Source organism: Notolabrus celidotus, chromosome 15 (genome assembly GCF_009762535.1).
Source record: "Notolabrus celidotus isolate fNotCel1 chromosome 15, fNotCel1.pri, whole genome shotgun sequence".
NCBI lineage: Eukaryota > Metazoa > Chordata > Actinopteri > Labriformes > Labridae > Notolabrus > Notolabrus celidotus.
This window is the reverse complement of record NC_048286.1, coordinates 8,932,505-8,956,837: the sequence shown is the minus strand read 5'-3', so window position 1 is coordinate 8,956,837 and position 24,333 is coordinate 8,932,505. Positions and strand designations below refer to the sequence as shown.

General features: G+C 37.9%; 3 protein-coding genes across 8 annotated transcripts in view; 1 reads left to right on the top strand and 2 right to left on the bottom strand.

Moving 5' to 3' along the window:
• The window catches only part of ankrd12 (ankyrin repeat domain 12), a 39,637-nt gene extending 34,196 nt beyond the window's left edge, over positions 1–5,441 (bottom strand). For all 4 annotated transcript variants that reach the window (XM_034702647.1, XM_034702648.1, XM_034702649.1 and 1 more), the window contains exon 1: positions 5,218–5,441. The gene's annotated coding sequence lies outside the window, so the exon portion shown is untranslated. The remainder of the gene's footprint in view (positions 1–5,217) is intronic.
• acss2l (acyl-CoA synthetase short chain family member 2 like) overlaps positions 5,420–24,333 on the top strand; it is a 28,139-nt gene continuing 9,225 nt past the window's right edge. The window contains exons 1-8 of one of the 3 annotated variants that reach the window (XM_034702652.1): positions 10,306–10,378; positions 16,894–17,107; positions 17,243–17,391; positions 17,535–17,730; positions 21,398–21,489; positions 21,993–22,096; positions 24,046–24,118; positions 24,221–24,296. In XM_034702652.1, the coding sequence (XP_034558543.1) occupies positions 17,268–17,391; positions 17,535–17,730; positions 21,398–21,489; positions 21,993–22,096; positions 24,046–24,118; positions 24,221–24,296 (665 nt within the window). In that variant the 5' untranslated portion in view covers positions 10,306–10,378; positions 16,894–17,107; positions 17,243–17,267. Of the gene's footprint in view, positions 5,501–10,305; positions 10,379–16,893; positions 17,108–17,242; positions 17,392–17,534; positions 17,731–21,397; positions 21,490–21,992; positions 22,097–24,045; positions 24,119–24,220; positions 24,297–24,333 lie in introns of those variants that run through there. The other 2 variants (XM_034702653.1, XM_034702654.1) reach the window with 2 other exon arrangements.
• On the bottom strand, positions 7,241–15,414 carry ndufv2 (NADH:ubiquinone oxidoreductase core subunit V2). The gene is made up of 8 exons (XM_034702655.1): positions 15,245–15,414; positions 12,887–12,949; positions 10,290–10,352; positions 9,631–9,747; positions 9,344–9,512; positions 8,801–8,910; positions 7,514–7,590; positions 7,241–7,413 (listed from the first exon to the last, which is right to left on the bottom strand). The coding sequence occupies exons 1-8, from the start codon at positions 15,284–15,286 to the stop codon at positions 7,320–7,322; spliced, it is 735 nt and encodes a 244-aa protein (XP_034558546.1). The 5' UTR covers positions 15,287–15,414; the 3' UTR covers positions 7,241–7,319.

Below are 24,333 nucleotides of genomic sequence, written 5' to 3'. Positions count from 1 at the left end.
TTAATAACTTAAAATAGTACAGTCTAAACCTGCTATGTTTGTAAAGCGTCTTGAGGTTTGTTGTGATTTGGCGCTCTACAAATAAAAAGTATTAATTCAAATGTTGAAAGAAACAAAAATGATCCTGTTAGTAACACAAACACTGCTCAAACAAACCCACTACCTTGAAGGCCAACATCCTGAGTGCATAACATTTACTATTTGACTGTGGATGTGCTGAACAGATACATTTAGCAATGGTATGAAAATGTTTTTTAATGTGAAATTCTAGTTAGCATCAGAATTGGTCAAAAGTTGTCTCTACATCTCTGTTAATTTGATTATTTACAAGGAACTTCTATTTAAGATTTTGATCCCCATGCCAGAATGTATTTGCCAGTACTAGCTGTCAGGTACTTCTAGTAACAATCTGTTGCATAAAGTTAGTGTGAGCTAACCTATATTACAAAGAACTCATCAGATCTCAGCACTCGCCATAAACTGAAGACATAACCACTACCCAGTAAAAAAATAATGCATTTCAGCTACAATTTCAGTGCGGGTTTTTTTGTTTGGCTACAGACTGAAGTATGGTACACAGATACAAGTTTTCAAAATATGCTTCTTGTATTGATGACTCCTGGATTAACAAAAAAAAAAATGCACTAGTAATTGCTAGTGCAGGGGAATCCTTGTATGTAATGGCAGGCATTTAATGTACTTATATTTATATGAAAGTATCTGATCCATAAATGAAGCTGTATTAGGATCAGACACATATACATCTGTCTTCTGTTGCATTCCTTATTAATGGAGTTAGAATACTGCAAGCCGCTGAGTCTTCACAGGGAGATGTGACATGTGACAAGAGTCGCTCTGCACAAAAAATGCTATTTTAACTTAGCCAGCTCATTCTCAATAGTGACCACAATCATTTAAATTACTTGACCAACATCTCTGAAGAGAATTAATTATCATAATGTAATTGTGCTTATTTGTTTTGATGATACTGACAGAGCTGATAATACGATCAACAAAGAATCCTGTCAGCATTCAGGGAGAACTTTGGTGCTTCTTACTTTTTTGGAGTATTAAATTGAGAAAGAATCTGGTACCAAAAGCAGGAAAAGGTGAGTCAGACCATGTTACTACACACAGTAGAAACCATGCTTTAGAGATGGTTTAGAGTTTAGAGATGCAGCGTTCAATACCAACAGATTGAACATAAGTGCCACGTGTCGATTGGTGTCAAGTAAAAGTAAAGCTTCAATTCCTGTGATCTTATTGGCTAATGTATTTAAAATTGAGTTTAAGATAGAGATGTCCTGATCTCAATTTCTGACTATAGGATTGAAGCTGATGTAGACATTTGAGTCAATCTTTCCAACGTGATCATTTACGTCCGTTGTGACTGAGCGCAATTTGCAGCTGAAGTGCCTAAATATATCGTGGATACGCAGCAAAGGTTTAAACTTTATTGCCAGATTACAGCAACAACAACCGCTTTACAGCAGCCTATGGTAACTCTCTAGGGACACGTGGTTTGAAAGGCAAAAGCCAAACAGAGGATAGTCAAGTACATAAGCATTAGCAACCCGTTGCTAAAATGTAAGGTGTGTAAATGTTTTAACAAGAAAGCGAAAACAGTCCAGATCTATCATCTCTTGCCGACTTTTCCAGAGCTGCATTCAACACTACCAATTTAATAGAAATCTAAAAACTAAATTTGTAATAGAATTCACTAAAAGAACAGAGGGAAGGCTGCTGCACCAAAGCAACAAACTCTGGACTTAAGAGGAAGGATAAATATCCTTGAGAGAGCAGAAAGGATGACAGACGAGGTGCTGGAATTCATCACTTTGGACAACCAGCCCATCTCAGTGGCAGTGAGTGCAGATTGTGCCTTCTCTTGAATCCACAGTATGTCCTGCTGTATGATACTATAGTCAGACACCGTCTTACAGCACAGTTTGGGACAACATCCGATAATTTAAAACAGGATCCGACTGCTTTTAGAATTACAACAGACATTAGGAGCTCTGATGCATGCCCCGTCTCAGTGCTGAACCTCACTGCACACTGGATTGATTCCTCCCCTTTGGAGTTTAAGCTTGCAGTATTGCACTAACACCAGTTTTGTGGGTCTCATACATAGACTGTCTAATAAACGGACGTAGTCTCCGTGACGCCACCCATTGGTATTTGAAGCAGGGTTTTGAGGTCTATTGTTGGCAGTCGCCGTATTGCATATGCTGACTCAGCATTACTTTTGGGCGACCTGGCTACAAGCTAAGAGGTGGAGATGAGGCTGTTTTTTAGTCCTATTGCCCTTTATTATGAAAAACTTGTAATTTTTATTTTTATATGTGCTTTAAAATAATTCACCCTGTACAGTGTGTTCCGGTAATAGACTGTATAATTACTGGACGTAGTATCCGTGACATCTCCCATCTGTTTCTGTAGCGCTGTTTTGGATCAAATCGTCGTCTGGATGTCATGTTGGAAATGCTGAAGTCAACCTAACGTCTGTCGAGCTACTGTGAGGTAAAGAGGCGGGCTTTGAGCCTCCTTGTCAACAGCTACAGTGTTCCCGCCTGTCAATCAAGTCAGCTGTACCTCTCATAATGGAACACTCATAATCTCAATATCTTCGAAATTGGCGCGTTATGAAAAAATTCACCCCCGTACCATGTGTGCCGATCGAGAAATGAGCTACACTTGTTTTTTGTACCAGGATGTAAACGTGTTTATTTCTGCTGTAAAGATCGGCTTTCTTGAATTGGTGTGTGTGTGATTTCTGCAGCCAGCCCCGAGCGGACACTCGGGAAAATGCAGTTTTTAACACATTCGCATTTGCTCTTCCATTGTCGCGGCCGGAGGTTGGTGCTTGGTTCCGGTAGATAATTTAGCTGTTCAGATCAAAAGCATTTTTGTGAACCAGGCTGTAAATATGTTATTTTTGCTATAAAGATGGGCGCGTATGAAAGGGTGCGTGTGCGGTTTCCTGGGGTTTCTAGAGCTGGCCAAAAGTGGGAACTCGAGGAACTGAAATTTTCGACTTCTACATCTGCTCAGTTACCCAAGACCAGAGGTTGCCTCTTGGTCTCATACAGCAGAGCATGTAAAACCGATTATTTACAACCATGCTAGCTGGACTAAGTTAAATGGAATAAGCTGAAGACACAGTTTGTGTTTTTTGCTACTTTACTTATTTTAGTGGGGGGAAAGTATGCAGATCTGTTATCTTTGCAAATACAAGTATTGGATCAGGACTGTTTGGGCAGATGATGGGAACATCCCTAGTTTAAGACGGGACAAAATTCAAGTAAATAATGTGTTTTTGAGTCACATTGGAAATGTGATACTTGTGCATTTCCTGGTCATCAAGGACTGCATTTGAGTTTGTAGTCCTGTGACTTTGATTAGCAATGTTTAAATATGTTTAATAGCACAAGTACAGCCAGTTTTACCAATTAGTCCCCTCCCCTCCTAAGTCATGATGGACAACCAAAAACCATGAGTCCTTGTTGGTGAATACCAGCCGAAGAGCTCTCTAATATGAGTATGTCTTAAACTGTGTGGGAATACGTGGTGACTAATAAGACAAAAAACAGACTGATGCAACCACCTAATCACACACTATGAGCTGTGTGAATTTAACAATAGAAATGGCTAAAAAGGATTTCCATTTATGACTGCCAGCTTTAAAAACTGTTCATTTTTCTTTTGGCATGTAAAGTATTTGTTGTAATCAAACGCTGACTGTTTTCTGTGTCTGGTAAAATGTTAATCCAAAATTCTGACATAAGGTCAAAGAAGAACATAAGATATTTTCTAGTTGCTTATAAGACTGGGAAATATTTCTGATATCAATATCACAAATTTGCTCTTGAGATCATTGCAATAATTACAGGACTGTTCTCTGATCATGGTACTTCTTTTAAGCCTTGCTGACATTAGTCTATTCCTGCAAAACAAAAGCAAGAGGTTCTTTGGGGATCATAAAAGGAAAAATATTGTCATACTGTAATCACAAAATTATTTAAAGACAGATTCTCCTCTTCTTTACTATTAAGACATTCTCTCGTTTCCATGTTCTCTCTGCTCCTTTAGAGTCCAAGGGTGAATTTAATGGGTATAATATTTGAATCATGCCACATTTTAGTATTACTACCTATGGCTTTTTGCTCATATATTAATATTTTTGTCAAATATGGAGAATCAATACTTAAATCCTCTTAAAAGTGCATGGGCACTAGTAGCTCTAACATGTGTTAGTATAGCTTGAGCACGAAAGGATTTTAATATGCGTTATTTACGCTCTATAAATGCTATCTGTACAAATTTACTCAATGTGGATTCAAGGTCTGCGTTTTGTTGGATCGCAGGGATCGCTGCACGGACAGCCATCTGAAAACAGGCAGCTTTTGTATCAGGCAACACACCCCCAAGATGTCACAGCCACAGACTGGGAGGCGCAATCTCCTGGTTATTCAAGCCGTGCTAGTACCCTTGAGAATTTGCAAAACACAACAATATTCTACCCTGAATGTGATCAGGATTGTTCCTTTAACTATGCCGGTAGGAAATAAAATAAACAGTGGTGTTGGAGAGATAATTGCAGGAACACCGCCCACCTCACGGTAATGTCGCTGGTGCGTGCTTTCAATGCACAGCCTGCAGTTTGATGTTGAGCGCTAAAATTTCAACTTAGTAAACATAATGAGCGAGTGTATCATTAATGTTAGAGTTAAATATCCCACACGAGTACATGTGTTGCGCAATGTCTTTCTGGAGCCAACATAAAGGCCCTACGTGTTTAAATGACACTATTCAACACGAGAGCAGAGCTCAACCCGAGACAAAAGCCCACTGCAGCCCCTCCGCTGCCCTCACAGCGTCCCCCCTCCCCAGCGCTTCATCGAGCTAGCTAGCAGGCTGACTGAGGCTAACCCAGCGCTCTGTGAAGCTCCGACATTTTCCTATCGCGCTTCTAAGCTCTCTCTCTCCTCGGAACCAGGGAGATATTGAACACGGAGAGGAGTGAGATTAATGTTAGGAAACATAAAGTACTGAGCACACGTGGTACAGAGCTACACCGAGCCCACGCAGACACATAACAGTCCGTTTAGAACGCAGTTTACTTTACGTTAGCTCGACGTTAGCTGTACAACTTAGCCAGATGGAGGATTTCACCGTCCAGCGAGGCATTTAAACAAACCTTGTTCTTAAGCTTACCTTTTCACTGGGTTACTCGTTCCCACCGACTCATCCGGGTTGACCTATTACTGAATATTGCTCACTATAAAGAGTTCTTTGCTGAATGCAGGACGTTAACCGTCGCCTACGGCTGCGTGACGTTCATCGCTGGTTTGAAAACATTCAGCCGTTCGTCCTCGCGGAGAGAAGCCCAGCACAACATGCACGCGCGGCTCTGGTTGGCGGAGGAGCATCACGTGACCCGCTCGAGCCCCATCGAGCTTATAAAGGTCTCCGTCTGCTGGAGAGACTGAGATCATGGGTATGTGAAACACTATTTAAATCTTATTCTACCGATGCTAAGAGTAAAACTTTAATGTTAAGCGTGTTCTCTGTACTTTCACATTTTATAAATCTAGTGTTGCGTAAAAGTTTGCGTCTGAATGTGGACCGAAAGGAATGGAGAGCAGTAATGGGGCACTTGACGTCATCTTTTCCACTGCTGTGGTGCGGTCAGTAGGAACTTTCTCGAAGATAACACATGAATGCTGGCTCCTTTCTCTCCGACGCTGCTTTACAGATTTGGCTACAGCCTATTGAATACACTGGTAGTGTTAATTCGCCCCTTGCGCCCGCCGACATATTGTTACAGGCCACATTTGAGTTGGTTGCGCAGTGACATTTGCATCGCGACGCCACTGCGCATGCGCAGCGATGCATAATATTGTATGTTGCAGAGCAGGCTTGAAAGTCGCAAGAGGAAGCCGGAGTGGGGGAGGGGCGCCGGCTAGACACGGAGCGCCATCGGGGCGTGATGGAAATGACAGGAGCAGTTGTAGAATAGGAAGGGGGGAGTATTAAAGGCTGTGGAGGAGCGATGCTTTATCATATGATAGCTTGACCGGATTAACACAGACGGGATTGGAAACATACGTATTAATCAAAATACTAATTTGAGATGGCTTGTGTAGCATTTCGTCTTCTTGGAAGTGCTGATTCTGTTGATGTAATAACTGTATTCATATTAATTGTTAATTTTGTATATTCTTGTGTTATTTTATTCTTAGTATCAACTATTGTCTATGTGTCAATTTAGTATTTTTTAATTACATTTTGATACTAGAACATATTTGGGTGGAGGCTTCAAATAAGCTCTGAGTTTTCTGCCTCTTCCTGCACAGTATATTATTTATCTTTGCTCTTTTTTTGGATTTTTTTTTTTTTTTAATTGTGCAAATAAATAAACAAACATAAGATACCTGCATTTGCATTCGGGTGAGACTGAATCAAATATTGCCATTAGGTTGTAGCCTTCAGAGCCATCCAGATTTTTGTTTTATGTCCGTGAATTGCATCTTTGTTTAATAAAAACTATGCAACTCACATTTTTAAAAATACATTTTAACAAAGATGGTTTGAAAATGGCCCTGGTTAGTCCTCACAAAACTTCAGAATTACTATCTGTGATTCACATAAATAAATAAATTACCCTGACATGATAATGTTAGTTTTTCTGGTTAGATTATCAGTTTTGAAGGATAGATATTGGGAAGTACTCATCAATTTGTGCATCAACTGCACAAGATAAATTCAACTTATTCTTCAAATGTATTAATAGGACAAAGCTATCATGGTTAAGTTAAACCATGTATAAGTCTTTCAGAGAAAACTCTTGCCTAAATAGTGATGACAATGAAAACTGTCACATAAGCGTATTCTCTTTTAGAGCTCAGCATCATGTTAGCATGGGGGGCACTAAAAATACATTTTGTGTTATTTAAGTTTGTTGAGCTGTAACAGTTGAACTAAAATAAAACTTAGACAAGGAAATATATGGCAAAACTTATAACTCTGGAAATACTAGATTATGAAGGATAACAGAAAATAACTAACATAACCAGATATATGTATTGATACATTGTGCTATTGTGCTATTGTCAAGTGTTTTGAATAATACTGTAGTTTCCATCAAAGACTAAATAATAAATGCACAAGTTGCATCATTAAACCTGTTTCCAGTCGTTTGACATTTCCTTGTTTGAGTCACACTGGCACCAAGAACTTTGATACATTAATAGTTTATTTACACAATATGGTTGAGTTAATTATAGCATCAACTTCAGGGACAATAAACACAATGTCTACAGGTCCGCTCTCACACCAAAGCCTGGTCCGGTAGGAGGCTCTGTCAGGGACGTCAATCCACCTGCAGGCTCACATGAGAAACGCCCATTCCTGTAGAGAAAGGGAAATACAACATAGTTTAACATTCAATCAGTATTCAAACAAAGAAAAGTTAGAACGTTAGTCATGTAGGTGTCTGTATGTTCTATACCTGGGCCCAGGTAGTGGAACTCTGCCGGCTTTGAGTTCATCAATAATTTCCTCAATGTCCTTTGGTGCAAGGTCCTCCTGGGAAAGTGACGAAAGAAAAAAGAGTGAAATGAAAGCTAAATAGCGAGCTGGTGGTCTCATGCTGGAAATTGATGGCTGTATGTATTAGTTGAAACACAGCTTGTGTAAAGTGCAAAGAGCTTTTGATTAAAACAGTCAATTGTGTTGCCTTTATAGCGTATCAAGCTGGCTAAATAATGTATTTTAGAATACTTGTGTCATCACAGATAGAAAGGTATGCTCTATGTTTTTCCTCAAAAGCTAACCTGATTTAATAATAGTCAGTGTGCTGACCTTTTAAGTTTAGCTACCTAAATCGTAGAATATACCGTAAACTGGATGAATGAAAACAATGTGCAACAAAAGATAAACAGTTCAGATCTACTTCTTCACAACAACATTACAGATTTTTTATTCCTCTGCTTTCCAGGTTTAAAAGCTGGAAACTAGTTTGATACGTACTGTGAACAGTTCACAAACAGCACAAAGACTTCATGTATTTCTAAGCTCTGATTAATCACATGAAATCCCTCACTCAATGGTACCTTATTCTTGATGTTAACAGAATGTTCTTTTTCTGTGTTCGTTGATCACACATTAGCATTTTCAGGCGCTATAGAAAATTCCTCCTTTCTTAATCATGTTTGACGTTAACTCGGTCATTCACTCGTGCTCAGATTGAAATGACCAAATTAATGTGAAGTTAGTTTCACATTAGGTTTAACTCTGAATCCAACAAGCAAGCAAGATTTTAAACAAATATCTGGCTATTTTACCAACAGGGTCACAAAATAGACAATGTTGTTACTCCAGCCATGGTATTATTGATTACAATTTTTAGATTTGATTTGAGGTGTTTGTGTAGAGGTGGCCTGACTGCACTGCCGTCAAAACAAAAAAAATAAAGGTAGCAGGCCTGAAATAGGGCTGTCAGCTGTAGTCTATGCAGACTCTCACTGCAAAACTCATACTCAACCAGGTTTTGTTAAATTATAAATATATAAATAGAAAAGTCAAAGCACTCTTGTATCAGACGAACCATTAGTCTATATGATTGATATGTTTCATATTTTGGTTGACATTGCAAGAGAGACTTTAGGAGAAAGTATGTTTACATATGTGTGTGAGTAAAAAAAATCTGTATGTTTGTAGATGCTAAAAAACACAAAATACATGAAATATATGGTATTTAAAAAGATAGTTTAAAAAGAAATAGTCAAGCACTCACATAGTAGTTGTCATTAATCTGGACCATTGGAGCATTCACACAGGCACCCAGGCATTCCACCTCTATTAGCGTGAACATCTTGTCTGGAGTAGTCTCTCCAACCTTAATACCTGTGGAGAAACAAACGTAGAGCTGCGTTATGTTCAGCTAATCTCCTTTGACTCGCAGCAGATTATGTTACTGAACCACAAACAGTGTTAACACTGCCAGTTCCTCTTGACATTGCACAGCTGCAACAGTATATACACAGAAGAACAAAACTTATAACCTCACCATGTGGTTGATTAAAAGAACAAATAAATCTGAGTGTGTGTTATGAAATGCTACACAGACTGAAGCAGATTAGCAGACACCCAGCTCAATTTGAATCTTGTACGTCTGCTGCGGATCACTGTTGTTTGAACTGCAGAGACGACTGTTTATTTGCGTGTTTGTTGTCTGATTTCTGTTTATCCCAAATATACACAATAAAAATAAGATTGTCTTCATCTTCGTTTTCATCTCTTTATTGGTGTCCCGCTGTTAAATTAAAATGGCTCTTACCCAGTTTATTTTGGATGGCCTCCAGGATGCTGTCTGAGTTGCAGAGCATGCAGGGTGTTGTTGTACAGATTTGAATGAAGTATTTTCCCACGGGCTGACGCAGAAACATTGTGTAAAATGTTGCGACTTCATACACTCGCATTGGGGGGATTTCCAGCACCTCTGCGACCTGCATAAAAACAATAACAAATTACATGACACAAATTAAATTTTGTTCTACAAATAAAAATGTTCAACTAAGGATCAGAACAATCTAGGTGGCATCAATTCCAGAAAAATCTTTGTACCCTATTCATGGCGGAGATGGGGAGCCATCCATGCTGCCTCTGGGCTACATCCAACACTGGGATGGTGGCTGCTTGCTTGTGTCCGATGGGGTACATTGAAACGATCGCTTCAATCCTCTGCAGGAGGGGGACATTGTAACATGTTTGGAGTTAATTGCATGTATTTTTTCCAATTTTAGCTGTAACTGCACCAAAATGAGCAATCAAACTGTGCACCTACAAAACCATTAGTTTCACAGATATTTACAAATGATGTCAAAAGAAATCCCCTCTAATTCACTGTCCATTAAACTAGAAAATATTCTGCTTTAAAAAGAGATGGATGATAATCTCAGCCTTTTAGTTGAATTAAAAACAATAATAAACAGAAATAAATAGGCCAACAGTAGTGAAAGACAGGCTTAAAAGTTAGTGAGACCTACATTCAGTACAAATATTAGACACAGAATTCCACTGCAAAGATTAAACACAAATGTAAGGCTATATCTGATAGCTTTATCATGTTATTCTGTATTAAAATGAAAGAGTTGTTAGTTAAAGATATTTGAACAAATTCTCAAACACAGCTGTGAAAATAGCAGAAAGTGGTATTTGCTTCAGATAGACATAAACATGAGAGCATCCACTTCATGGACTGCTAAGCACAGATGACATTTTACCTTTTTGTTCTCCTCAGTGAACTCAAAAGGAGTGTCAGGGTTGTTGTCAGGAGTATCTCTGTGCTACAAAAGAGAGAGCAAGGTAACAGGTAAGGTACTGTTCACACAAGGTATATTATCCAAAATCATCTTCAAATACTACCTATCTTACTGCTTTTCAAATTAAAAAGCTATCATGAAGTTGCCATGAGGGATGAATTTTTACTCAACATCAAGCTCTTTTATGTGAGCAACAGGCTAATGATGAGTATCTAATAGTTTCTAATAAATGATGATTAACTTTCCATTGGAGCCTTAGAGAGGAAACAGGTGCTGTGACTACACCACAGAAAAGAACTCAACAACACAAACAACAATTTGAGTGCGTCTTCCCCTCTGTATACACTGCCCCCTTGTGAGCAGCAAACATCCTTTGTGCAATTAAGAACAAGAATAAGCTTATTGCTGTTTGAAGTCAGAGATGTCAGAAACAACATCAGTCCTGATGAAAGAGGAAATGTTCAAAGACAATTCCAATTATAGAGCAAAACATCTTTACTATCAGGAGACTGTGAAACCATAGCATGTTTCCACTGCACAAGAAAATCACCTGTGGTGCTTTTGTTGCAAAGCAAGCTCTAATAGGCTCTGAGGCAGCTCCTGGGATGAATTACATGCTTTTGGAAAACTGATACCATTGAGATTAATTCAGCATACAGTATATGAAAGAAATACATTGGTGAGTTATGCATTAATAATATTTACCTAATATTTTAAATTGCTAGTTTGTTTATAAACAACAATAACAACTTGTAAATAAGTACAGAAAATAATGAAACTGAACTTATTTGAGGAGTTATGATGGATTCATTTATTCTGGTGTTGTGTGTAAGACTTAGTTGAACACACGTATCTCATATAGTAATTACCGGTAAGTTATAAAAACAAAAAATGTTTTTTAAATGCATTCATCTGAAAATAATTTATTCTAAATCAATCAATCAAGCTTTATTTATACAGCATCTTTCATACAGAACAAATGTGACTCAAAGCGCTTTAGATCCATTTCAAAAATAATAATAATAAAATGATAATAAAAATGTAATGTATCATGACTAAGACAAGATCAGTTGTGATTCTGTTTCCGTCGGGACAGTAAGACTCTGCAAGTCACAGACTTCAGAGCAGAGAAGGGGGCTTATTATTTATAATAATCCCTCATAATTTAAATAAACAAGACCCAACATTATTTACTATGTACGTTAAGTTACATAAGTACAGAGACAAAGAGAGAGTAGATCAAACATAACGGCCACATACAAAATTTAAATGTGTTTAAAAGTGTTTGCTGTATATTCTGTTGATTATTACTGTTCTGGTTTTTTATTCTGTAAAGCACTTTGAATTACTCTTTGTATGAATGGTGCTTTATGAATAAACTTGCCTTGCCTTACCTAAACATTAAGCAGAGGTGGATATAGAAGTAAATCCCAAGTAGAGACTAATGCATACCAATTGCAATAAAATGTATATAAATAAACAACAGAAGGAAATAGTTAAGAAATAAGTAAATAAAAGATAAAACATGACAAGTTAAGACAAAAAGGTCAAGATACATGTCTTTGATAAATAAAAGCACTAAAATAGCAATAAAATTAGAAATAAGATAATACAAATTTAAGAGTTGAAAATAAATTAAACATCTTATGTAAATAGTTATATATACAATGGTTTGTATAATAGATGTAGGCAGGAAAATGAGTGGTTATTACTGACTGAAGAGGTGAAGTTTAATGTATATGTATGGTTAAACGTCAAGAGTATAAATGGATGCATTCACCTGGTAAGATAATGGAGGACAGAAACATTTCAGGACTGAATGGCCATCTGGACATACTACTTCTTTCTATGCATACGCATATAAAAGACTGGAAAAGGATAATTACAAGTATCTAAGTGTTGTACATTTTGTGTTGTTACCCTTTCCAAATAAAAATACAATTAAAAAAAAAAAAAAAAAAAAAAAATTAAACAGTCGAATATTCAAATAAACATAAAATGTTAAATTAAAAGAATGATACCTTTAAAGCGTATAAAATAACCCTGCACAGTCAGGTATCAACAAATAGTGTAATAATGACTGTGATGAGAAAAGACTGAGGCTTTGATTTCTTCCAAAGTATTGGTTTGCACTGTCTCCTACGTAGTGGATACATAAAAGCACAATGAATCTATCACAGTGGTCTAAAGGGTTGATTTGATTCTGCTTATAGGTTTGTGTAATTTTAGCTTTCATTTGAAAAAGTAGTGATTTATTTGCTCACATTAAATCTACCTGGCAAAATTGAAAACCTCTAATATTTTGGTCTCATTAACAAAAAAATAGAACCACACATCTTACATATTTTTGCTGAGTCACACTGACAAAATGACAATTCTTGCTGTTATCCACAATTCATGCAAAATATACTGACTAACTGTTAACCATGGTGCCTGCTCAAAAGCTATCGCAAAAATGACTGATTACCAATCAGACTGTAAAGCAGTGATGGCTTCTCTATATTCATCTTTTTTCTACACATCTATAAACCTCTGCAAAGAAAAGAAACATAACTCACCACAAAGATGCCACCAGCTCCAGCACGTGCAGCAGACTGATGCAGACTCCTGACCTGCCTGGCCTGTAAACAGAGAGAGGATGAGTAACATGCCTTTTAGTGCGACTTCAGAGGAGTCTGTTTGCACCAGACAAGAATCTAACCGAATGGACCTGTGTGTGGAAAACTTCAAAACAAAACAAAATCTGATCTTGTCATTTTTATATACAAAGACACAGTAGGAAAAGTAATTTGTTTATAATCATTTATCATGAATTAATAGGCATGATTTACACCACAAAAAAATCAAGACAAAACTACAAACAGTCCCTTTAATTTAGTAAGAAATTGTATTCCTGATGTAACTGGTTAATTAACATGCTAAACTCTTGCTGTTTTAAGTGCTGCGCAATTAATCACAATTCCATCTTTACTGTGATATGAGCATTCCCAATAAACATCACTATAGTCTGACTTGATGGCAATAAATAAGTTCCTTTACAGAAGCATTGTTTTCTCACTCCATTATAGTTTTTCTACCTGTTGGAGGTAATAAGTAAAATGTACCTAATGACCATGCTGTTACAAAATGCTGATGCAATCTGATTAAACTCAAGATAATTATCAGCAGCCCTCAGATAAATTGGCACCAACTGAGTGGTGAAAAAAATAAAAGCTTTGGGATTTACATAGGTTTCAGGAGAAGTGGGGAGCATTCTGCAAACACAAGTGTTGTATAAAACATGAAGACTACTAGAAAAACAAAATCTGTACCCTTAAACTAATGGACGCTGCACGCTTTGATTATTGTTTATTTATCAGACTTTCTTCTCATTTTCTGCAGGCCTACATCATGGTAACTAGTGAGAAAAACCTTTGCACACATAGCTTGAATATGAGTTTGCATTGATGTTGTAGGTAAACATCTGAAGTAATGACAGAATATTACACATTTCATAGATAGATAGATAGATAGATAGATAGATAGATAGATAGATAGATAGATAGATAGATAGATAGATTACTGGGACTAAGATAAAACCTTGGTGTATTGTTATGCGTTTTTGGTAGAAATAATTCATTTGCAAAAGCAGATAGCTCCATTTTTATAAATTTTCAAAAAATATATTTATTTTTTACATAGATTCATAATAAAGTTACATTTTCCAGATTCATCTGATTAGTAAAGTAATTTTGACTTAGTCAAAGCCACCCAACCTCAGTTGATTGATAATACCAAAAGTTCTTAGTAGAAAAAAAATGTATTTTTTGAAACATATTTTTAGTTTTTCAAAAGTGAGTTAACGGTTTTTGCAAATTAATTCTTATGTAAAAAAAACCCAATAAGGCTATTGGATGTTAACCACTTCCAGCCTCTTGGACAAAGTCCTAATGTCCCATGTGCATAGAAAAGTATTTAAATATACAAAATAATATTGGTCCCAGTGATCAAAAAATATCTAAACCAGTGAAGTAAGACCTTTAATAGTCAGCCTGCTGCCTCATACTGCACATAGCACTTTATTATGGAACACTCCTTTAATATTCTCAATGAAGAGCCTGGTGTCCTCCTTAGATTCATCGATATTGTACCTTTTTGGTGTGTATTTTGATCAAGTCATGTTTTTGAAAAGCGTGTGCAAAGGTTATTAAGGCAGATTGTGTTAATATGTTATCTTATATCTTAAATTAAATAAATTAACAGATCAAAGTCAATGACACAATTCTACTTGTGCAAATAAAAATCAGATGATAAAGTAATTTGAATTATTTCATATAAAGCATCTATTTTTTGGTCAAACTGGCAGTGAATCAAATACTTAGCCATGCTGCTCTACAATATACAGTTGTGCTCATAAGTTTACATACCCTGGCAGAATTTGTGATTTTTGTGGCCAATTTTCAGAGAATATGAATGATAAGAGAAAAACTCTTTTTTTTACTCATGGTTAGAGGTTGGGTGAAGCAAAATTTGTACCAAACAACTCTGTTTACTCTTTTTATATCATAATGACAACAGAAACTACCCAAGAAACCATAAACTCTGCCAGGGTATGTAAACTTATGAGCACAACTGTATATACACTACAAGTCTAGCTTTCTAAAGTAAAAATGATATTCAGTGGCGCCTTCAACGCAATATGGTCTATACAAAGGCGTTTTATCCAGATTAAATGTGCCCTCGTGATAGTTATTTAGCCTTAAAATCACCTTGCAGACGTCTGACAGCAAAAAGCTAAATGTGCTAGCATGTTACCAAACCTCAGGGAGCTCTGCGGCCTGCTTGCCCTTGTAAAGAGTCATGGCATCTTGTTGCTAAATAATCGAATTGGGCATCCAAACTTGGACCCGTAACCAAAGATAAACTCACACCCTTACCGTCTGCGAAACTGCACAGCGAAACACCGAAGACAGAAACATTTTGGGGTTTGAAGTTTGGTCCCGCTGCTTTAGCTAATGGACGGGACAGGAGCGGACATCAACACAGGCGCTCTGGCTCGATTGAGAGGGTCTGACTCGGGATGCTACGTCACACAGGCGCGTCGCAACCTGGTCGCAACCATACCAACTGAATCGATCCCAGATGGAAATTTGAGCTCAGAAAACAAATGATGCACACAGCCATTTGGACGTTACAGAAAAAACTGTTATGTAACCATTATGGCTGTTCCCGATGCATATTATTAGAATTTGAAGATAAAACATATTACAATTTAAAATATTTAAAAAGCTCACATAACATGGATGAACAGTAATTATATAAATTATAATGAAATGCAATAGTATCTTCCAGGGGCTTCCAGTATCTTTTAGAATAGATTTTAAAATTATTTTATTTGTTTTTAAATCTCTTCATGTCTTGGCCCTTCTTATTTATCAGATTTGCTTTTATTATATGAGCCAGTGAGAGCCCTCAGGTCTTCAGGTAGTAGACTTTTAATTGTACCAAAAGTAAGAACAAAGACTCACAGTGAGGCAGCTTTTTATTATCACGGCCCACGCCTGTGGAACACCCAACCTGAAGATCTGAGGGCTGCACAAAGCATACACATTTTTAAAAGCAAACTCAAGTTCTACCTTTTTACTCTCGCTTTTAACTGAGTTGTATTCTCATAACAAGTTTTATTTATTCATTTATTTATGTATTAATTAATTAATTTATTATCTAGTTCAAATTTTAGTCACTTTTATTCTATTTTATTTATTTATGTAATTCTTTTTTTTTAACTATAGCATCTTATGTTCTTTTAATGGTTTAATATTCTAGTGTTTTATTATCTTAGAAATGTATTTTATTTTGGGGATTTTAATTTCCGGTGTTGAGTTTTAACATCTTATTCTATCTCCAGTTTTTCCTCATTGAGATATCATGAGAGCGTTTCCTCAGTTCGTTCAGCAACTTCTTTTTTATTTTTTATTTTATTTTTATTGTTTTTATTACTAATGCTGCATATATTGTGCTCTTAACCTTAGGATTGGTGGGTTTGGGTGGAGCTGGGAGTGGGATCTTTTTCTTAATTTAGTCTATTTTAGGTTGTTTTTATGTACAGTACTTTGTGTTACAATGTCATTGTATGAAAAGTGCTTTATAAGTAAAGTCTGATTGATTGATTGGCTAAAATCGAAATAACACGAGACATTGTTGTCTACTAATTCATATAATCACCAAACCTTGCAACCAGTTAGGATAATATAAGTATATATGTAGATATTTATGCAAAACTACTTTCCAAAGAGGGGGCATTAGGCACATTGATGTGACTCTCAACTTTCTTGTTTGTTGAATACTATATGTTTTTTTGTTTGTTTTCTGTTTTAATTGGTGAAACAATTTTGCTAATATTTTTAGTTGATAAACATTTGCAAAGACAACAAAAACTGTAAAATACTTGAGTTTCTTTTTATGTATTATAAAATGACACTATCTTTAGGGTTGGTAATTTTCTTACATGGCTGGAAGTGAACACAATGTTTCCTCTTCTGACTTTCTCTCCTTTTTTCTGCGCACCCATCACCCTTTCTGTCAGATCAACCCCCCTGCGCCTGCCTGAATCCTCAGCATTCATCCTGCAGCACACCTCCTCCTCCTCCTCGCTCTGTTACTTGCTTGGAAAAATAATGCCACTGACAGGCCAGGGAGGGCTTACCCAATGAAAAAGAGGGAGTGCTGCACAATACGAGCTGATTGGCTGTCCTGGCCCTAAGCAGACTGGGATAGAGCCTGCAGCTCAGGGATTAGAGGTGGTTCTTATGCATGCTGAATTGTGTTGCATCGGTACAGGGGGCCTTGTAGCATTCTTACCTTCCCTAGGATCCAGACAGATCAGCAGTGACTCCAGATTAACCTATTTTCTGACTCACCCTCTGATGATACAGGCTTGTCTGCATCTGTCCATCCACAATGGTTGTTCCTGAGTCTCAGGACAAAATGTACTACCCTCCTGATGACCTGAAGAGGGATGCCCACGTGTCTGATTTTAACTCCTATCTGGCCCTGTACAGGAAATCTCTCGAGAATCCAGAAGGTAGGTCAAATCCATCTTTATTTTAGTGCAATGCTTCCTCTCAATACCCCCCCCCCCCCCCCCCCCCCTCTGCATGCACAAAATCTGTGTTTCTGCACTCTGTTTGTAGCCTGTGACACTGACAAAGTATTACTTTGTTTCAGCTTTCTGGAAAGAGATTGCAGATGAGTTCTTTTGGAAGAAGCCAGCAACAGGGCCGATGCTGCAGCACAACTTTGATGTGACAAAAGGGAACATTTATATCAGATGCATGGAAGGGGCCAAAACCAACATGTGCTATAATGTTCTGGACAGGCTGGTGAGGGACAGGAACCTGGGTGAAAAGGTTGCCTTTTACTGGTAAGCAACAACGTATGTCTAGGATGAATGATGGCATTGATGGGAGGTGCTGCCTTGAGTAATGTCAGGTATTCCAGTCAACAGCAACTGTTGTGTCCTCTGTGCTGACCCCAGTGAACCACAGCAAACCTCAGCTAAAACAACACAGCGTCAGTGCATCATTGTTCCAGTTCTTTTGATCAATAGGGAAAAGTTTACAGGAATTAAATAAAACACATTTTACAATTTAACGTTACAGCAGGCAGTAACAGCAGACTCATGAAAACTTGTGTTGGTGTTATGTTGGAGTGCAGATGCAAGTTGTTTCAAGATTTTTCCAGTGAGAAAAACTAAATAAAAGCCCAACATATTGTGTTGAGAAAATATTTGCTTTCCTTTGCAAAATTTTAGATTTATAAATATTTTTTGCTTTCCTTCTTCTATGGTTAGGGGGTTTAAGTATCAACCCTGTCGAGTCATCATAAAGCCTGCCTTTATTTTATGATGATAAATTATGGTTCATATTTGCTCTGTCAACTGTGTCGCTTAGCAAACATGAAAATAGTGGTGCCAGCTCAGCAGTCATAGGGGTTCAATGAAACCAGGCTGGTGGAGACCAGCCATCACCCACACAAGTGTCTTAACAGTGTTTGCACTACATCAAAGGACTTACGTAACTCATCTGCTTGAATACTTGCCATGCCGGCTCCAGCACACCATATGAGGAGGATCCAGTCTGTCAGCTGTGTTATTACCATGTTTGTAGTCAAGGTATCAGCGGCCAGATGGTTTGTGTTGACCTGTCAAACACTAATTTCACTTTAGCTCACACCTTGTCCAAACAGCTTTACAAAGCTATCAAAAATGTTGGGACACTATAAAAAGTCTCAGCAGGTTTTTTTAGGTCATGGGTTTTTCCTTTAGTTGGTTTAACTCTTAAGTTACCTTCCAACTCCTGCAGTAGACATGAGTTTGTTCTATCGTATCAAGAAAATAAGAAACAACAACAGGAAATTTTTTGCACAGAAATACAATCATATTAAATAATCTCAAGAAAAATAAGACATAAATAAGTAAATAAATAAAATAGCATTGGGTGCACTGCAACCACCCTTGTACCCATATTTCACATCCCTTAATCCATGTATTTCTCCTGAGTCCTTTAAGCTACAGCATCTTGTTTCACTGAATTATTGTGATGGGTTCAAGGGTGTGTAAATGTGTATAATGCTGATCTTGAGGTTGTGACTATATCTTCAGGTGATCTGTATTCATACAGACTTTATTTGCTTTCACAGTCAGCCTAGTTGTTTATAGCTGGTACAGGTCAGCTCACTTCTCCCCATTTTTTTTCCTCAGATGTTCACTGTTTTATTCAACTTGTTCTTGAAGGATGTAAGAGTATCTCTACTGACATACAATACATGAAAAGGATACTCTCAATAAAATATTTATTAATAAAGATAACATTTTGTGGTCATGAGATGTCAGAATTCCCCCAAAATTAAAAGTTATTGCAGAGAATAATGGTTTATGTTTTATGGCTAAAACACAAAATTGAAAGGCCTTATTCCAACATGAAAATAAAACATCCATCCATTATCTTTATCTGTAATTCTGATCAGGGTTTACAGGGGGCAGAAGTCGATCCCCAAATTAGGTGAGAACCAGGGCACACCCTGCACAGGTCACATTTAATCACAGTGCTGACAAACAACCAGACACACTCACACCTACAAGCAATTTAAAGTCACCAATTGAACGAACAAGCATGTCTTTGTACTGCCCAGAAAGAAGCCACATATGCACAGGAGAACAGACCTACTATTAAAAAACACATGTCTTGGAGAAATAACACAAACTTAAAAGTAGCACAGGAGGTTTGGGTATAAACTGTCAGTGTTGGATTTACATGCTATTTCTCTGTGATGACAGCAGGTATCCTGTGGCTGAAGTGTCCACTCTGAATAAACATTGCTTCACCAAAGGAGATTTCAAAGCTTCTCCGCAAGTTTTTTACACCTTTAAAATGCTTGTTAGAAATGAGTTCAGCTTTAAAGACACACTCAACAACACCTTTTCCTTCTCTGTGGGTGCAGTCAAAGCAGAACAAGAAGAAGAAACATGTTATGGTTTTGAATAAGAAAGAGCCCTGCAGGTGGCAAAGAAGTAGCCTTAAAGTGTATTTTGCATTGTTAAAGGTAGTAGAAAAAAGTTGTATGCATTAGCTGGTTTAGAGCTCCTGTAAGGAACTTTTAGCTGTCAACAAAACAGACTGAATTCTGTACCAGTGTCATGTGATGACCAACCAATCAGCTCATTGTTTCTATGTATTTATTTTAAAAGGGCTGAACTGCTGGTGAGGGGTGTCAGACGAAGTGATCACTAAATTAGACTATGTTTACATTTTTCATGGTATAGCAGGATGACCATTTTCTTCAAAGATAATTAAAGAGTTTTTTGAGCTGTAAAACATGTGAAGCTATACCAAAGAGAAATTAGAGAAACAATACAAAGCCTGAAAATAATCATAAGACCCCCTCAGTAGATCATGTTTGGATTTGTATTGCAGAGGATTGGCTGGTTAACACCAGTGCAGATCTTATTCTCATAAATCATTCTGTGATTTATGAATAAGTAGTAGTAGTAGCAAGATCTGTCTCAGACACTGCTGTGATTTGTGAAGAAGAGGAGTAAGTGGAGCTCAGCTCTCTCGGTCATTTGATCTTAAGCAGCAGCAAAAAACGGAAGAGTGGCAGCTGTCAAAGAGCTTTTTTAGAAAGATCTGAGAAAATCCTATTACAACAGTCCGGCCTAGCAGCGATAGAGGTGTGGATTATGTTTTCTGAATCTTGTTTGTAGGGGAATTCTCTTCTTCAGGTTACAGGCTACTTTCTGTTGTCCTGTCATGGCCATTAAAATGTGGGTGTGTTTCTCCGAGCACATTCAGATTCCCCAGCTGGGTTTTAGGTCTTAGTGGAAAAATAATGATAAAGATGGCATGTCTTTTTCCATCAAATACCAATGAGTTAGCTTATTGAACAGCAGTCCATTTGATGGAGTCTTCTGTTTCATTTAGCTTCATTATTTATTTACTCTGAAAATTATTTATTTGCACTTGTTAAACTCTAATATCTAACATGAATTGAACCTTTGAGTGTCTTTTGTTTGATGTGTTCATATCAGGCACATCGGGTGTCTACCTCAACATCACCTTGTAATAACACTAAGCAGTTGAATGAAAGGGTCCCAAGGATTGAACCCTGTGGAACCCCACATTTAGTTTGGTTTCTTCTGATAAATATTTATGATACATATTTCTAAGTAAAGAGACAGATACTTAATATTAAGATAGCCAGTAAAAAGACCTCTTAATCATCCATCATATATGTCAACAGAGGCTTGCTTCAGTATAGTCTTCTTGCTGGCCTATAAAACATTGTGCCAAGCGGTTCCAAACAATTCGTCTGACTTACAAACCCAAAATAGACACATCAACTGCAAGAACAGGGCATATGCCAAGTGTACTCAAATAGAGGTAACAGACTTCTGTGACTGTCATGAGAGTGTAAAAAAAGTGGAACTCCTAATAATGTTTATGTCATGAAAACATACAGACTGACCCTTATGTTTCAATTACAGTAACAGATGGGGGTCATGTTTTTTCTTTTGTTTGTTGATCTCTCAGGGAGGGGAACTCCCCTGACCACCACACGGCCATCACCTACCGCCAGCTGCTGAACCAGGTGTGCCGCTGTTCTAATGTCCTCAAGAAGATGGGTAAGAAACTAACATCTTACGTTAGAATAATATTACTCAATAGTCATTTGCTGAGTGCCTAGCCAAAATACATTGAGGCCTCTGAAAATAATCTTCAGGAGTTTAATGTTTGAGATTAATTACTTTATTACCACTTGTTTCAGTCTTTTATGGGGCAAAGAGGTACACAATGTAGAACCACTTTCCAACAATGCAGACCATCTTTCTGCATTGTGAAAGGCTTGAAATAGCATCCTCATAGGAGGTATATTTCAATGTCAACAACCATCATGAATGCAGCAGTAGCATACCTCACCTGATCAAATGTAGCTCTGTGCATGGTGTTCAATGCACTTGTTGCATATCATACATACAGTACAGTATCTGATCCCTTTCCAACCTTATTAAACTCACCTTAAAGCACTATGGTAATGACTAGTTTCAGTTGAGAAGTTGCCAAGATTAGTCAGAGATGTGACTCTTGTTATAGAAACCCAGGAGTTTTTTGTTTTTCTTTGTTGAAGGTGTAAAAAAAGGAGACAGAGTGTCCATCTACCTTCCCATGATCCCAGAGCTGGTCGTCACCATGTTGGCCTGTGCAAGGATAGGTGCTGTTCACTCCATTGTGGTGAGTACAGTGATGGAGTTTGGCCTCAATTTTGCCCTAGAAGCAGATGAATGGGGATTTTAACTTTGCGATTAAGTGTCACTATTTTGAAAATGTGTTCAAGTTTATACTCAGGTTTCCTTAGCTTTTTCAGTCACACCCCTGAAAATTGTTGCCTTATCTGGTTCTCAAAGCAGAGGCTACTCAGTGTTGACAATATTTGATAAGTTCAAGCTCCAGTCTGTTTAAAGGAGTTATTCTCCTCATGTCACCTCAGTGCAGATGAAGTCACCCCCGCACACTGTCAACATGTAAGTTTGCAGAGTTTGCTGCTTTGACCTCATTTCCAGGAGAAAACATCAGCTCCTGATTGCTCAGACTGGCCTATTCCTGTAGTTATCAGCTGCTCCCTGTGTGAATACAGCGCTGGCAGCACCTGCACTAAATATATGGGTCAGACGTTTGCTGGCTCTTATTTTAGCTTTTCAACCTTCCACATCCATGCAAAGGTTGGCAGCCCTGTTAAAAATACCTCCAGGCTGCTTCAAGGTTGGTTTGTTTTATGACTTGCAAAGGGCTGTTTTTGGCAGACTGCTGTCTGAGTGACCTTGTCTGTGCTTGGTCGTTGGTGTTCATTTTCCAACTCTGAACTTTTTCAAACATATCTGATATAAACATCCATGAGGAGCAAATGCCTTATTTAGATGCTGCCAGTCATCTGAGGATGCTAATGTTAATAATAATTTAATAATAAATTCACTTGGCATGAATCAAATCATATACAGAGCCAGACAGGGCAGCCAGTGCCAGTCATGAGGTGACATTTTGCTGAGTCCAGAGTCGTCAGTGACCTGATTTATAATGTGGCCATCACCACTGAAACTTTATACAGTGTGGGCTGTTGGCCTTGGCCCGAACACAAGCGTCTGCTGCAGGAAACAGAAAATGACGATCATATCAACCCTCTCCACCCTCTCTGGAGGAGTGAGTTCCTCTTGCATTTTTCCTACCTTGCACTTTTCACTACCCTAACATGCCACCTCTCAGTGCTGGCTTGGCAGGGTTTGTGAACTTTCCAGTTCATTCTGGGAGTTCAAAATCATATTCCACTGTGCAGAGGAAGAAAGCCAAAATACTTGAGCTCCACACAGTAGACCCTGGATGGATTCAAACCTGGCTCCCTCCTGCTGTAAGACGGCAGTGCTAACCACCATGACACTGCACTTTCTGTAGGCTGTCAGTGGAAGCAGTGGCTTTTCATCACTCCACTGTGCCCACGTGCAGTGCAAACTTGTTAGGGTTCATCACCTGTTCAGTTCAGTCTTGGTGTTCAAAATCATGATCCACACTCCAGTGGAAGAAAGCCACAACACTCTCCCCTGCCTTACAAAAAGGCCCTGACCTGGATTTGAACCCAGAGCCGCTTTGCTTTGAGTAACCCCCACAGTTTGAACTCAGAGTCCTGAATCCAGTGAAAGAGAGCCACAACACGCCCCCTAACCACACAGACAGTTCAGTTTTCCTATGCAACAAGGGTCTGGTACTTGATTTTCTTTTTTACCTTCAAATTAAGTTGTTCAGATGATTTTGCTTAACTCTTGGCTTGTTACAACCTGTCATGTTTGACATTGTTATCTTGCTTATATTGTTGGAATCCCCAATCTCACCAGATATTTGTCAGAAAATATTATTACTATAATAAAAATAGATTATGGAACAAAACTTTGAAAATGAGACTCAAGCTTTGAAGAGAAGTTCTAGTTCATTTAAACTCATCATCTTTCCTTTATCTTCTTTTTTTGCGATCAAATTATTTTATTTTATTGTTTTTAAAGATATGCAGCACAATGAAATATCAACTGTATGGGATAAGACAAGGCATATCAGAAAGTAAAACAAAGGAAAAAAATAAAAGAAGGTAAAAAAATAAAATATCCATTATCTTCTTGTCTTTCTCTTTGGATGCTCAGTTTGCAGGTTTCTCCTCTGAGTCTCTGTCTGAGAGGATCATGGACGCACAGAGCTGCATCCTGGTGACAGCAGGTACGTCCACCAAGCCAACACAGCAGCACCACGATATGACACGTTATCACACACTCTACCTGTCACTCAATCTTTCTCTCCTCATCCCTTTGTGACACACAGATGGTGTTTATAGAGGAGAGAAGCTGATCAACCTGAAACAGATCACAGACGATGCTCTGGAGAAGTGCAGAGAAAAGTAGGTCCTGCTTACGAGACCAACAGCTCCTCTGTTC

Bases quoted from the DNA above. Each gene is read 5' to 3' on its own strand.
- ndufv2 (XM_034702655.1), bottom strand. From the start codon at position 15,286: ATGTTTCTGTCTTCGGTGTTTCGCTGTGCAGTTTCGCAGACG. The intron at 10,353-12,886 runs GTGAGTTATGTT...TCTCTTTTGTAG, and splicing joins GAGCTGGTGGCATCTTTGTG to CACAGAGATACTCCTGACAA. The intron at 9,748-10,289 runs GTAAAATGTCAT...CCCCTCCTGCAG, and splicing joins TCACTGAGGAGAACAAAAAG to AGGATTGAAGCGATCGTTTC.